Here is a 16,554-nt window from a genome sequence, read left to right on the forward strand (position 1 = left end):
TTTGGGAAAAAAAGAGATCACCCATAATCAGCTAAGCTGGCTAATATATGTTTAGTCTGAAATTCTGCTGTCAACATTCTTTAGCCTTTGTTAAGGCTTGTGTTTAGGTGCCTGTTCAAAAATAAAGAGCTTTTGCCCAAAAAATATGCTATGTTTGAATATCCTCCATTCACCAGCATCACTGGCCTCAACTTTTGCCTTGACAGAGCATTGTTGAACTTGAGGTCAGTAGAGAGCACGACAAATAGCAATGACGTCTAATTATAGCTGTAAAAACGGCTTGTGAATAACTTCTTGTTACAGTACTAGGAGGATGTGGGTTAGCTAACTTTAACTACACTCAAGTCATCAAAAACACCCTGAAACATCAGGAAACAGTAGCCTCTGGCTGCGTCCCAAACTGTGCGCTGCCACACTGAATAGTATGTAAAAATAGTACACCACCAATTGAAGTGCTTACAGTAGTGCAAGTAGTATGTAAAGTTTCAAAGTGTGTTGTTTGGGACACAGCCTCACTGTCTTACATTAGTCTTGTCTTAGTCTTGTAATGCTAGAACTATCTCAGGGTTAAGGTTACCATTAATTGTTTCGTCATCTCATTTCAGCAAAATGCCACCAAAAATTATAAATAAAACCATCGCAGGACAGGCCAAGGTCAAATCCTATCCACATGATCATCCAAGGGGTCCCTGGGAATTGGAGTCCCTGCTGGAGGGATGCATGACAAGTAAGATTACAAAATTAATTTAATCACAATTTTAATGTGTTTTTAGAGTTTATTTTGGCAGCGCAAGGCAATTTTTGTTTGTTAGCACAATTCATGCACAAAGGCAATTCAATATGCTTTACGTAAATAAAACAAAGTAGGAACAAAAATAGAACATTAGAAGGAAAAATAAAAGGGAAAAACAATAAAAAAAACATGAAGGCTCCCTAAAATGTCAGCGCCGCTCCACTCCACCGTCAGTGAACTTGAGTGAGCATGTGAGGGCTATGTACACAGTTGTTCAGATGGACAGCTGATAGAAGCTGAAAGATCTGGGATGTTTTCAATAAAGTTACTAGCTGTGACTTGTGTGTTATAGTACGCATATGTAATGACTAAATTGGATTTCATATGAGTAAAGGTAATGATCTGAGACTGCTGTGCTCTGGAGGAGAATGGCTAAACTATTCAAAGATCTGCAATGTTTTCCCAAAGATATTTATGTCTATATTTTATGAGGCCACAGACTGCGGATCAGGCAAAACCAAAGAAAGCTGATAGGAAATGAAAGTTCAAGCAAGTATGCAAGCCTGTGTACTGTACTGCACAAGCGTGTGTACTGTACTAATGTTTCCTGTTATTGTTTACTTTCCTGCCTTGTTCTGTGCAAACGGGTCACTGATAACACAAATAATGTTGATGCTAGCTAGCTAATTTGTGGCAGTAGGACAGAAGTGAACACATCCAAGCATGTTTTTTGAATTTATGGAATAATGATTTGCAAGATCCACTATATGATCATTTATCTTCCTTTAAATAGTTTGCTTAGTTTCCAATTGCCATAGTTGATAAATGAATACACTACTGTAAAATAACAATGTTATTTTCATAGCATTATATTGCCTTATAGTATATTGTATTACGTTCATACTGACATCATTTTAGCCTATATCTCCTTTAGTCCTTTAGTTATATTGGGAAAATGATGTGTTTATGGGATGGGGATACACACACATATTGGGGTGGTGGTATCTAGACAACACTACATCATTGACTAATTTGAATATCTGATGCCTATGACACCTATGACCTATGTTTTACGATAGCTTTGTGATAAGATTTGGCCTTAAAACTTTTTTTTCTGTTCATGGGAGAGTATTACATGCAGGGTGTCATAAAGCTAAATAGACCCTGAAGACAGATTTAGCACTATTTTACTAATATCAGATCAACAAAGTAACACAAACGTGTTGGTGGAGTGTCAGTGTGTGTTGTGCTGATATGAGTGGATCACACACAGCAGTGCTGCTGGAGTTTTGCTGGACTGAGAATAGTCCATCTCCAGCAGCACTGCTGTGTCTGATCCGCTCGGACCAGCGCAACACACACTAACAAGACACAACCATGTCAGTGTCACTGCAGTATTCAGAATGATTTACCAGTCAAACTCAATCACTAAAGTGGTCTTATTAAAAAAATCTCAGAAAATCCTGGGCCAGAGAAAAAAATGTTTTTTATTTCATTTTTAATTCATGGTGTGCTGTAACCCGAACTGGCCATTGTTTATTCAAAGTACACAAAAACTAAAGCAGTAAAATACAGACACTTGTAGTAGACCTTGAAATATTACATATGTACTTGAAAAGCTACCTTTTAAAGCTACCTATTTGCCTAAACTAGACATCTGGCATCCTCACTTTGCTGCAAGTTCATTAACACTTAGGCTCAGTTTCTGAGCTGCTGACCTGACGTTAGGTGTTAATATTGGTAGAACTGCAGCTGAAATGCAGTTAGTGCATTTGGTGATATGACTAGTGTGGAATTGTGTAGAACTGAGGTGTAACCGCTGTCCCATAGATTGTTGTAGGGGTAGAGCGCACGTTGTAGTCAGAGTGCACATGATGTTGCAGTGCTGGGGACTGTAGTGCAGTACATTGGAAACGGGCTAATATTAATAGAAAATTAAAATACTTTTGCAGGCCAGGTAGGATTGTGTTGTGGCCCTGATCTGGCCCGCGGGCCTTGTGTTTGAAACATGGGACTTAAATCATGCCTGCTCTGTGGTGGTCCTGTGGAGGTCCTGACGTTTGAAGAACAGGGTGAATAGGGCCTAACAAAGTAAGCAGAGAAACAGATGGACTACAGTCTGTAATAGTAGAACTACAAGGTGCACCTATATGGTAAGTGGACCTGAAAAACTTACCATTATCTTACCACCATTTTGGATAGTACATAAAATGACTAGATTTGTGTTGTAGACATCACAACCCCTGGAAGAAATCTGACTCAGTAAGTTTCTCTAGAACAGAGCATTTCACACTCAACTCTAAAATGACTTTCTTTAAAGACTTTAATTCTGCAATTGGCTAATGTTATTTGGAACAAATTCAAATGGCTGAGGTTGGAGAGTGAAAGTTAGTGGTTTTTATTTTGTTTTCTAAGGTTGTTTCTGTAGCAAAATAGTCAGTTTACAATGTGAATGGTTTAATTCAGATTTACACAGTCCAAGTTGGCACTTGGTTGGCCTTTTGCCTGTAACTTGCACCTATAAAATAGAAAGACTATGAAAAGCTTGGCAGGCTGCAAAGTGACCTTTGTTCACTCAAGTGCTTTAAAAAGAGGCACCAGTAGACATTTGACAGGCTGGACATTGGAACAGCAGTTAATATGCAAGAACAAGCAAAACGTTACATTATACAGAGGATTTCTAATTAATAATTTACAGAGCAAATCTTCACTCAAGTGTTTTATCAAGAGGCATCAAAATGCATTTGATAGGCAGAACAGCCAATAATATGCAAGAACAAATGAAAGGGATTAAACAAAGTCATTAAATAAAGGATATCTGATGAATCATTTGCAGAACAAGTCTGGTTGATTGTATAACCGTTATCAGCTTCTCTTATCGCTGTTATATTAGCACCAACAAAGGCTTAACTGCCGTAAGGTGAAATATTGTCCCATTTTATTTGGGGACTTAACCCATAAATATGGGTAAAGTGTTTTCCAACCAACTAAAGGCTAACATGAATGTATGTTCAAGTCAGCAATTAGCATGCTATCAGCATAGGGCAAAACCAATGTGCCTAAGCCAGGATTTGTAAATCATTTGTGTTTCAGTGTGAGCATGCTTATACTGGATCAGCTGAGAATGACAGTGCACATGCAGTTCACTGCAGATATTAATAACTATGAAAGACTACGAGAAAACGACAGCATTCTTGGGCCAGTGGTGAACGTTTCAAAAAATCGTCTTCTTTCTGCTGTGTGCCAGCACAGTTCCGAATGGATTCAGTGCTTTCTCTGTTATATTCCTGGCTGATATTCCAGCCCACCACTGCCAAATACCAAGCATGAATCTGAGTGAAGACTGGATCAGGGCAAGCATTCCTACAAAGGCGGTGAATGGAAAGCTAGAGCTGAGTAAGTGCAGGAGATACAAGCTGGACATAATACGAAACCTTTCTTCTCTAGGCTACAATCCTGAAGACGTAAACCTCACTGACATTGAACAGGAGAAATGCGTAGATGGATGGACGTACAGTAAAGACATCTACCAGTCCACAATTGTTACTGAGGTGAGTCCTCAAGTGTTCACCTAAAGTTTGTCAAATGCTTACAATTTAAAGTGATAGTTCAGCAAAGTTTTCTGTAGTTTTACTACTAACTAAGCTAAGAAAGGAAATAACTGAAGCTCATATTCACCAGGTTAGTACATTGCAAATTGGATATCAATGCTGTCATAACAAAACCTTGTATCTCCAAAATGGTAACTTTACAGAAAGGAAAAACATACTTTACTTTTGATGTAAGTCAATGGAAGCAGACTTTTTTTCAAGGGATTTTGGGGCATTTCTTTTGGTCCATTCATCATGAAATTTACAAACAATGTAAGGGGCAACCGGCATTTTTAAATTATGTCAAACAAGGTTTTGTTCCGACAGCAGTAATATGCTTAAATAATACTTACTGAGTTGTTAAGTAATCTTAAACAGACTGGCTTATGTGGTTGATAACAGATGACATACTGTTACCTGTAAAATGGATAACAGTATGTCACATAGTTGTCTATTTTTATACTGCAATAAATCGCATGTCTATTTGAGATTACCAAACAGTTGAGGACAGTTTTAGGCAAGTATATGATGATTTAGGCATGCAGTTTGCACAGTGCCAACTGTTGGGTAATAAGCTTGCATTACTTGGTAGCTATATTACCCTTATAGCTCTAATGCAAACTGAAGAAGCAAACATATCTTTTGCCAAACTATTGCTTTAAGACACACCTATATGCAAATAGTGGTTCAATATTGCCAGAAATAGTGAGACGTTATAGTCTAAGCATATCTTAAATCAAAACCAGTTCATATTCATGTATACACAGTCTTGCACAAACATTTGAATACCCCCATCAAATACATGTGTTGTTGATTTTCTAAATAGAAAAAAATGTTATTTTCTGCACATTTTATTGCACAATTTCTATTTATTTGGAAAAATTCCTAAAATATAAAATGTGCCATATCAAAAATATGACTGATTTAGCAAATGCACAGCAATTGTGCATAAAGAAAGTACAGTAGTGTGTTCTCTGAAGGGAATGTGTATTTATTTTCACTTAAAAAAAATCAACAAAACATTTAATTTGATCAGGGGCGCCCAGACTTCTGCATATGACTGAGTACCATACACTACATTGAAACTGATGTTGGTCGATTCAATTGTAGTTTGACCTTGTTTGTGACGATGAATGGAAACAACCCTTCACCTCTTCCATCTACTTCATTGGTGTGCTCTGCGGATCATTCTTTTCTGGACAGATCTCTGACCGGTAGGACTGGTCACAACATCACTATCCTCCATATGAATTACAGTGTTTTTTATTCTTATTCTAAACTATGTTTTTAGTGTTTGAAACGTCTCTTTTGTATTAAGGTTTGGGAGAAAGCCTGTCCTTTTCGTAACCATGATGGTCCAAACATTCTTCACCTTTATTCAAGTCTTTGCGCCATCTTGGGAAGTATTCTCTGTTCTCTTCTTCATTGTTGGACTGGGGCAGATTTCCAACTACGTGGCAGCATTTGTGTTAGGTAATTAAACAAAAAAGAATCATACACCAAAGCTTCACCATCAGACTCACTTTTTACAATATACTTTTAGCTAAAACTTCAATGCTGTTTGGTGTTTTTACTTTCAACAGGTACAGAAATCCTTTCTGAGGGCGTAAGGGTCCTTTACTCATCACTGGGAGTGTGTTTTTTCTTCGCCATTGGCTACATGATGTTGCCACTGATGGCATTCCTAATACGAAGTTGGAGGATGCTTTTAGTTGCACTGTCTGTACCTGGCCTTATCTACATCCCCCTCTGGTGGTAGGTGTGAGTAACTGACATTACTGCTAACATTGTAGATGAACTCTAAGGGTCAGTTTCCTGGACAAGGATGGAGCATAGTCCTGGTCTGGAATACAGTTGCTTTCACTGAAGAATCTCCATTCAGAATGTAGTTCTGTGTAGTCTAAGACTAGGCTTAATCCGTGTCCAGGAAACTTACCCTAAGGGCCAGATGTACTAAGCCTTTTCACCAAGTTTCTTTCCAAGAATGGAAAAGAGTAATTAATGTATGTATCAGATGTACAAGCCTAAAAATGTGGTTTATACTCTTCCCAATCTAAATTCAAGGGCTGAACGATTTGGGGAAAGAAATCTAGATTTTACCCGGCTATGAAAATGAACATATCCACTTTTCTGGCTTGAAGTTTGAGTGCTGCACGTAGCATGCCAGACCTAAACTTAGGAGTGGTTATATTTTCCTGCAAACAGCACATGCAGGGGTTATTGGTAACGTAGGTTACAATAAGAATTGAAGCTCTTGCTATTTGGAAACCACACTCTTTAAAATTGCAAATTTGGTATATAAACACTTAATCTGTCAGTCCTACTAAATGCATAAAAAACACAATTGTGAAAAGAGGCTGTGTCAAACAAGGCAGATTTATTTTGGACCACAAAGTGTAAGAGCTAACATCAGAAAACTACATTTTGAAAATTTTTATTTACATGACATCTATAGTACATTTTTTTATCTGTGCATAAAACTTCCAAAAAATACTGATTTATATTTATATGGGGAGATATTGACTTCTCTCATATTTTTTGGGAGGTTAAATTTTTGCTACAAAAACACTATTTAGGGTGAATTATAAGAAATACACTATATGACCAAAAGTATGTGGACACCTGACCTTCACACCTGTATGAGCCTGTTGGACATCCTATTCCACACCTATAGCCATTAATATGAATCTGGTCTCTGGAAGCATAAAATTGGCACTGTGCATTCCTGTAGGTAATGTTCTGGCATCTGCCAAACCACATAAGACTGTGAGATAGTGAAGTGTGATTCATCACTTGAGAGAATACATTTCCACTGCTCCAGCGTCCAGTCCCAGTGTGCTTTACACCACTCCAGCTGATGCTTGCGTGCAGATACTCGGCCATAGAATCCCATTTCTTGAAGCTTCTGATGCATGGTTTTTGTGCTGATGTCTAGAGGTATAGTAAGTGAAGCAACAGATAGGAAATTTTTTGTGCTGCACACTTCAGCACTTGGCAGCCCAGCTCTGTCAGTTTTCATGGTCTACTGCTTTGTGGCTGAGCTGTTGTTGTTCCTAGGCACTTCCATTTCACAATAATAGCACTTACAGTTGTTTGGGGCTGATCTAGCTGGGCAGAAATTTCACAAATTGACTGGTGGCATCCTATGACAGTAGCATGTTTAAGTTACTGAGCTCTTTAGTACAACCCATTCTACTGCCAGTGTTTGTCTATGGAGATTGCTCGATTTCATACACCTGTTAGCAATACATGTGGCTGAAACACCTGAACTCAATAATTAGGAGGGGTATCCACAAACCTTTGGCTATGTAGTGTATCTTTTTGACCGCTGTTGCTATGGGAATATCAGAAGATGACCAAAAGCATGTTCTACAAGTCCATGTTATATTTTACCCCACATTAGTTCCATGCTGTCCTCTACATCCCTGTAGAGTGTTTTGGTGGAATAAGACTTAACATTAACACTTATTAAAAGCACTGTCTGTTGACACTTCCACTGTTTCACTGTTTTTTAAACCCTGAGTCTCACAAGCATAGCAAATTTAACAGGTGGTCTTATGCACATTAGCAACAGTATGATTAGCTACAGCCTTATAATTTGAATGTTAATTTTAGATGCACTCACTATGTAGATACTACATAGTGACTATGTATCTTGCACGTATGTTCATGTAGCCCTAAGTGTTATCTAAATGAAGTTAATTCTTTCTTTTTTTGACTACATGCTGACTACATGCCACGCTTTGTATAATGGGCCCAACCATATTTTAAATCAACACGTTATTCCAGGTTCATTCCAGAGTCTCCTCGATGGCTGATCTCTCAGGGGAAAGTAGAAGAAGCTGAGGCCATAGTGAAAAATGCTGCTAAGAAAAACAAAGTCACACCTCCTGACATCATTTTCAGTGAGATTGGGGTAAATAAATTTATAGGAGCGCTGTACTTCTTAAAAAGTGAACATAAAAGATTGCAATGTAAGAAAAAAAATAGATACAAATCTGAAAATATATTTCTGAGCAACACTCAATAAAGTTTGGAACTGAAACTACGTTATGTTTTACAGGAAGAGGAGAGAAACACTAAACCAAAAGAATCAAACAATGTTTTGGATCTCATGAGGACCAGCAACATTCGGCGAACTACTTTGATATTGTTTCTAGTGTGGTGAGCACCTCAAGTGTACCAATACTGGACCATTCTAAACTTACACGCTTGAAGGAATTCCACTGTTTTCTTTTTCTAAATGTCTATAATTAAGTCACTGAGATGTAAAAAAAAAAGTCATTCAGAATATGAAATGCTGCATTATATCGAAACCAATTTGGACTTGGATTGCTAGACTTGGAGTGGTGGTAATACGAACCAGGGGTTGCAAGGTCTACAAGACAAATATGGCCATTTTATTTACTATCCAAAATGATTACACTATTGCTGACTATGCTATGAGTTTTTATATGTAATGTTGGTAATAGAAGTTGAATGTAAGTTTTCTTTGAGGATTCTTTTTACTATTTTTTACTATTAAGTACACCTACCTTGTATCAACATGTTTTGTCAAGTCCATTTATCATATAGGTGCACTTTGTAGTTCTACAATCACAGACTGGTCCATCTGTTTCTCTGCATACTTTGTTAGTCACCTTGTTCTTTAGTAGTCAGGACACCCACAGGACCACCACAGAGCAGGTATTATTTGGGTAGTGGATCATTCTCAGCACTGCAGTGACACTGACATATTGGTGGTGTGTTAGTGTGTGTTGTGCTGGTACAAGTGGATCAGACACAGCAGTGCTGGTGGCGCTTTTAAACAAAGAGTGCTGTTGGTGGACTATTCTCAGTCCAGCAGTGACACTGAAGTGTTTAAAAACTCCAGCAGCACTGCTGTGTCTGATCCACTCAGACTAGCGCAACACACACTAACACGCCACCACTACGTCAGTGTCACTGCAGTGCTGAGAACGATCCACCATCACCATCAAAGGTCAGGGTGAAAGGGGGCTAATAAAGTATGCAGAGAAACAGACGGATATCAGTCAATTTGATGAACTACAAAATGCACCTATATGATAAGTGGCGCTGAGAAAATGGACAAAGAGTGTAGATACAAGGAGGTGTACTTAATAAAGTGGCTGGTCATTGTATTTGTATCTCTCCGCGACAAAATCTTTTCGGCCAAAATCTTTTCTCAAAACTAGAGTAAAATAATGTCTCAGGCATCAGGCAGTGTATTCATAACAGTTGCATGTAATTACTTTCTGTGAGGTAGCTTTCAGAGGAATTAAACTCTTCAGAGGTCTGGTTCCTATTATCACCGCTGTGAACAATTCTGATAGTTCTCTAGAATAGAGCATTTCACATAAAACCACCCTGAATTACTTTGTTTACATTGTAACAAATCAATTATGCAGACATTTTGAAAATTTGCCCTTTATTTTATGTCATGAAGGGCCAGATAATGAGCTTACTTGATTACTTAAAGTAGTTTGAGTATATTAGAGCACAAGCAGATGTTTAGTATGATTTAACTGATCATTTTAATAGATAATAATAGAGATGCTCAATTTAGAGCATCTCTATTATGCAACATTTCAGTTTATTATATATTTAACTTTGGTAATAGCTATGTTTCCTCTGTTAAGGTTGACCCTCAGCATGGGCTACTTCGGCCTTTCTTTAAACACATCTCGCCTTCATGGAGATCCATTTGTAAACTGTTTCATTTCTGCTGCCATTGAGGTACCTGCCTACATCACTAGTTGGCTGTCTTTGCGCTACTTACCAAGGAGACTGTCTTGCTCAGCCAGCATGCTGCTAGGAGGAGGAGTGCTCTATTTCATTCAGTTAGTACCACCAAGTAAGAAAATGCTTGTTTATGGTACTCAGTTGACCTATTCATGCTTTGCCCACAAATGTATTCTTTTATGGAAACCATTGGGCAAGATTGGACAGGCTTTATAGGACATTTCCAAAAATTCTGAAAAGTACACTACATGGCCACAAGTATGTAGACACTCCTTCTAATTATAGAGTTCAGGTGTTCAGCCATACCCATTGCTAACAAGTGTGTAAAATCAAGCACATAGCCATGCAATCTCTATGGAATGCGTCATACTGAAAAGCTCAGTGACTCAGTGATGGCCGACTTTGCCACAAGTTACTTTGGCCCAATCACATTTCTTATTTTTACCCCTACCCCTTGTTTTTGAGTGTCTTCTTGCCCCTTGGAAATGAGTAACAAAAGGGTAGTGGTTGGAATCTTTCCCTTTGAAATGGGACCCTCAAATAAAAAAGAACATTACATCATTCACTTGCGCAGCCATCTTGCCAGTTTTTCTTTTTTTCTCGTTACACTCCATTTGGAGTGTGCCTCTGAAAAACCTCCATTTGAAGGACTATGCAGCCCTACCACTTCACCCCTGTATCTCAACAAAATTCGGGACACTCTACCCCTAGGTATGAACGCACAAAATGGATGGGTAGGGGGTGAAATGCCCTTTGTTTCTATGGCAGAGAAGCTGCACATAAGCCTAAGATGACTATGTGCAACGCCAAGTTTTGGCTGGAGAGGTGTAAAGCACACCACCATTGGACACTGAAGTGGTGGAAACGTGTTCTCTGGAGTGATGACTCACTCTTCACCATCTGGCAGTCTGACAGATGAATCTGGGTTTGCCAGATGCAAGGAGAACACTACCTACTAGAATGCATAGTGACATCAACAAAAGAAGAAGGCCCTTTCCTGTTCCACCACCCCTGTGCACAGAATGAAATCCATAAAGACATGATTTGACGAGTTTGGTGTGGAGGAACTCCAGTGGCCTACAGATTGCCCTGACCCCAATCCCACTAAACACCTTTGAAAGAGACTGGAAGGTAAATTGCAAGCCACATCTTTTCATCCAACATCAATGTCTGGCCTCATAAATGCTACTGTGACTGAATGGGCACACATTTCCACAGACACACATCAAAATCTTGTGGAAAACCTTTCCAGGAGAGTGTATTGGGACGAAAGGAAGGACCAACTCCAAATTAATGCCCATGGTTTTGGAATGGGATATCCAACAAACTCATATTGGTGTGACTGTCAGGCGCCCAAATACTTTTGACCATACAGAATATAGTGTGTAGAAATTAGTAGTTATATTTGTTTAGGGTCACTACATCACGCTGACTTTCCAGTTTAAAATGCTACACGACTGAGCTTGACTAAGGTTAAAGGCTAGAAATTACAAATTATTACAAAAACGGAGTCATAGTTTGTCATTTCAGTGTTTTGTAAAGCTGGTTTAACCTTCCAACAGTAATTGTGAAGAAGTACACTTGCGGGCAAAGCAAGAATGGGTGAATTACTGCCAAATCTACCTCAGATTTCAATAGGTTATTACCTAAATACCTGGGAATGTACAAATATCACATTTAATACACAGCTGTATGTTTTTCGTAGGTCTGCCCTCCTTGTCTGTAGCTCTTGAAATGGTGGGGAAGTTTGGGATAGCTATAGGAACAGCCCTGATGTTCACCTACACTGGGGAACTGTACCCGACAGTGCTGAGGAACACAGCAGTGGGGTCATGTGCTATGGTGTCTCGTGTGGGCAGTGCAATTGCCCCTTACTTTATTCATTTGAGTAAGTGGTCATCATTGCAAATCTGTTTGCTTTTCCTGGTTTACATTCAGTAAATACCCAAAACTGTACAAAGAAGTGTATTTTAACTTTAGAAAAGTTAGTTGCAGGGTTTCTTAAAAATTTTAGTTAATTGAACTTCAAATAAGTTGACAGTGTGCAAGACACAGATTCTCATTCTGTTAACTTAGAGGTTTAATTAGCTTAAGTATTTAAGGCAGCCTGATAACTAAATGAAACTAGAAATTTAAAAGCATTTTTACAGTGTATATTCAATCCAGTGTCCAAGTCATATACCTTTCTGTCTTTCTCTACAGATGTGATTCATCAACACTTGCCCTACATACTTTTGGGTACCCTGTGCCTTTTGTCATCGACAACCACACTGTTCCTGCCAGAGAGCTTTAACCGCCCACTTCCAGAGACAATAGAACAGATGCAAAAAAGGGACAGGTAAGTTAGTTTAGCTACTGATGCCAAACGATTTTGATATAATAATAATAGATCACAATTGTATTTGTAGACAGATAAGGTTTCCAATATTGCTTGGTTGCATAGGTTACAATATTGGGATTTCTAGTAGAGTTGTAAGGTTGTGATGTCACATATCCTGAAGCATGTAACAGTCACATATGAGCCGAAGACATACATGGTTGAGAATATGACATATGAAGTTTTCTGTTGTTTTGGTTTTTTTTTTTACAATTTTGCAAGGCACACAAAGCAACTCCTCAGACATTGTTTTAAATGTTTTTAATACTGACAGCTTAGAATAAAGCAAAAAACAGGCTGTTATCAGATAGAACAACACACATAAAACACTTTTCAACCTGATGGTCATAACTACAATTTATTTTCATTCTTGCACATTTTACCACGCATTGTCAGATTCTGATGAATTCACTGTTATACACGATAACACGACCTATTGCTTTTATACAACAGTTAAATAAATAAAGTAAGGAATAAATAAACTGGACTGTGAACGCGGCATTTAATATGTTTTAATGTTATCAATTCCTTCCACCAAATTATAGTTCCTTAACAAGTCACAGTAAGCTCCGCCCACTCTCTGCACAGCCGGCAGTTCATTCTGCAGCTCCTTACACTAAATTCCCAAACTATCATCATCACTGAGCAGCTTTTTTTTGTTTTGTTTTTTTTTGTTGCGGCAGTTTTATGGCTCAGTCTGACCAAATCAGCTGTCGGTCAAATGTGATCTTAAAAGTATTCATTTTTTGTTTGTGGCAAAGTAAGACGTAAAAACATTCAAATGGCTTGAGCGTCTCCTACAGCTGTCACACTCGTTGCTTAGCAACCGCGTCTCAGCAGAGTGATACAGTGTTTGTGAAAAACCCGTGATGTTATGGTGAAATATCAGCATGGTTAGAGCGCCTCTCAACCAATCAGCTTGCGTGGCCGGAACTAACTGTTGTATAAAGTGCTACAAAGCGCAGGTACATTCCAGTTAAGCTACTTTTTAAATTGTTTTAGAAACCTCACACAGGCCAATATCCTTTACATTCATAAGGTAATATATGTAATAAATGTCAGATTCATAATTTAATATGACCTTTTTTGGTCATGTTAAAAAAAAAAGACTGTTAGACAGAACTCGCATTTTCATGATTTTAGACAATTATTAATGTTTGACTCGTTCCATTAAAGACTCCTTTGTTTCACTTGACAACCACTTAATTCCATAAACTGTGACTCTTAACTAAGAAATAAAACACAGATGCCTTCTAATGGCTAATAGATGTAGCTTCATGCTGTATGAAAGAAAGGTTTGTTCAAAGTTTCTCACAGATCATATGCAAAGCTTTTGTAAGTTATAATCATTTATAAAATTATTCAAGGCCACATGTTAAAGTTTTTTTCCCTTTTCACCAACAGGATAAATTGCTCATGCTTCTCTAGAAAACATGAAGGAAAGGACCTATTCCAAGACACCACTTCCACCATCACCACCTCAGTTAAAATCCTTCAAGAGGAGAGATTCTGAGCCCTTGTTCAGTTAGGTAGGAAATTCAGAGGCAAGAAAATAAAGCAGATGGCAGTTCTTTGAGCAACTGATTAAACAAGTGGAATCAGGTGTGCTCCATCTCATTTGGAAGGAAAACTTGCAGACACACCGGGCCTTTGTGGATAAGATTGGACACCCCTGGTCTACATGAATAAATACCTGTGAATGTTAAACCATGCTACACACATTCAGACACCCATTAGACTGTAAATACCAAGTTCTTCTCTGGAATCTTTGTTATGCAGGTCTACTTTGTTGCAACCTAAAACATGTACCTTATGTTCCATGGCCTAATGTTAAATGTATATGTGACAAGTTTATAATAAAAGAATTTAACTTCAAACTTAACTCATTATTTATACAAGTAAGCCCGATAATATGGACACATGAGCACTCATATCACTGACTAATAAGTCAGACAAAAACACTAAATATGCATGACCTAAACATGCATGATATACTGTAAGTATGTGCTATAATATACTATTGTACTGTACTCTAATAAGCACTGAGTAATTAAAATTGGGCAAAATATATTGAAAAAAGTAGTGATACCCTGTCCTTAATATATTCAGTGATGTATTCCATTTCAATGCATAAAGTATTGTGTTCAGAATACATTTAGAATACATTTATAAAGACTAAAGTCTATGTAAGGCACTTAGGCAAAACTGCTGTAATTTTTATTTTGTTCACACTGTTCCTCACTGTTACTGGTTTGTTGTTTTCTTCATGCAATTCTTTTATCAATGTGTATCATGAAAAAATCACTTGTTTAAATGACGTTACAAAATTCTCAACATTATTTTGGCTCTCATCGCCAAGTCCAGTGCTGCTCCCATTATCCTGCTGCCATCTCATGAACTAAGCAAGCAGTTTGTCATATCTTATCAACAAAATCTTGCAAATCTGACTATAAAGTGGGTAGCTACATGATTTTCAGTGAATGACATGTATGCAATACCATGAAACGCATGCTTGAGTACTGTACGAGTCCAATACCGACGCTAAGCTTAACAATCATGAATCATGTCCACTACTGAGGAGACCGTTCAGTTCCATTATCCCTCAAAAGAGCTCAGTAATGCTGAGATAAATAACTGGCTCATCACAATGCTTTGTCAGTCTAATCAGCCTTTTACTTCAGTTTTATTTTTTACTAATTACAATAAAATACATCAAAATGATTGTCCATGATAAGTAACTGTATTCTTTTAAAGATCAGCACACTGGGGCACCGAAAACATTCTTTTATTTTTCGGTCTTAGGGCAACCACAGGGTTACTTTTATGTAATTTGCTTTGGACAGCTGGACTTTTATTTGTTAGTGATGCAGCTGGACACTCAACAGGACAGTAATAGCGCGGATGTTGCTGTATCTCACCAGATCAAAAGGGTTATGGGACTAGCCTGGTCCCCAGACTACAGAGCACACAGCAGTGAGCCTCAAAAACAAACACAGAAATACAAATAAACAGAGCTATAAACCACAACGACGACCACAGCTAAGAAAACACTACAGATAAACCCTAAATAGTGAAGCGTTGTTGGAATTTTTTCTAAAAGCATCATAACTAGAAAATATTCATTTTAATGTTCACTCTATACCTTGTTCATACTTAACAATGTCACAGCCTGTCTTATTAGTAGAAATCAAAGAGATATCTTCTATTAAATAAAGCCATGCCAGTGTGGATTTATTTAAATTATTGCATCTCAATGGGGATCCAACTCACTTTATTATGGCTTTAGCTACACAACGGTGCAAGGCATATAAAGAGTGTGACTGCAGAGAAAAGCAGGCAGCAGTTGCTCTCTGATTAACTACGCCTGCATACAGCTTACAGCAATATCCCTATGTATATGAATGTGTGAATATACGTAAATGTGAAAAATCCAGAGTGGGCTTATGAAGTCCATGTGTACCCTTTAAGCTAGTTATTTTATTTAAATTCAAATAAACAAATACAGTGTGATTTTTGTTTGTGTGTGTTGGCTGGACATCCATGTGGAGGATTTCCAAATCCCTCCACATGGATGTCCAGTATTTTCAGTTACTAGTCAATACCTGCTTTAGCTAACCTGTGTTCCTCTAACTGTGCTGTGATTCACAGAATGGTGCCAGATCATGGTGGTGTAATAATGACTTTAATGGCTTTGAACTCATTCCCCCCTGGCTGTGTCCTTCAGTATGGGCTATTTTACTCAACCCAGAGACAGCGACCACTGTGGAACGTCCGGAACAATGCCACAGTGCTAAAATGTAGACATCTGAAATGCACAGTTTAACCCCTTAATTGGCTAGGACCAACCAGCGGGACCACAACACATAACCTAAAATTTGCATGGTTGTCCATATAGTTACTGAATACTAAGCCTTAGTATAAACTAAGTCTGGGATTTTGAGGGGTGAACTGTCAAGATTGTTAAATAAATAAATAAACAAATAAAATCTTACTAGTGAGGAAGCTATTAAATAGCATTTATAGCATCAGCAGGTTAGTATTAAGCAAATACAGAGAGGAGGAACAAGTATTCAGACACTTTTGTTTTGGATATTTAATATACTTACAGTGCA

At 38.0% G+C, this 16,554-nt stretch overlaps 1 protein-coding gene across 1 annotated transcript; it reads left to right on the plus strand.

The window, feature by feature from the left end:
• Window positions 1-3,714: 3,714 nt before the first annotated feature.
• LOC118802516 (solute carrier family 22 member 5-like) lies at window positions 3,715-14,080 on the plus strand. Its single transcript, XM_036563064.1, has 10 exons — window positions 3,715-4,284; window positions 5,434-5,537; window positions 5,642-5,796; window positions 5,907-6,078; window positions 8,113-8,239; window positions 8,387-8,487; window positions 9,963-10,177; window positions 11,771-11,953; window positions 12,268-12,403; window positions 13,847-14,080. The coding sequence occupies exons 1-10, from the start codon at window positions 4,060-4,062 to the stop codon at window positions 13,953-13,955; spliced, it is 1,527 nt and encodes a 508-aa protein (XP_036418957.1). The 5' UTR covers window positions 3,715-4,059; the 3' UTR covers window positions 13,956-14,080.
• The last annotated feature ends 2,474 nt before the right edge of the window (window positions 14,081-16,554 follow it).

The sequence above is a fragment of the Colossoma macropomum genome, unplaced genomic scaffold (genome assembly GCF_904425465.1).
Source record: "Colossoma macropomum unplaced genomic scaffold, Colossoma_macropomum, whole genome shotgun sequence".
In the NCBI taxonomy this organism is placed as follows: Eukaryota; Metazoa; Chordata; class Actinopteri; order Characiformes; family Serrasalmidae; genus Colossoma; species Colossoma macropomum.

Excerpts from the sequence above, each read along its gene's own strand:
- LOC118802516 (XM_036563064.1), top strand. The coding sequence starts at position 4,060 with ATGAATCTGAGTGAAGACTGGATCAGGGCAAGCATTCCTACAAAGGCG. Across the intron at positions 5,538-5,641 it reads TCTGGACAGATCTCTGACCG|GTTTGGGAGAAAGCCTGTCC; the intron begins GTAGGACTGGTC and ends TTTTGTATTAAG. Across the intron at positions 8,488-9,962 it reads TTGATATTGTTTCTAGTGTG|GTTGACCCTCAGCATGGGCT; the intron begins GTGAGCACCTCA and ends TCCTCTGTTAAG.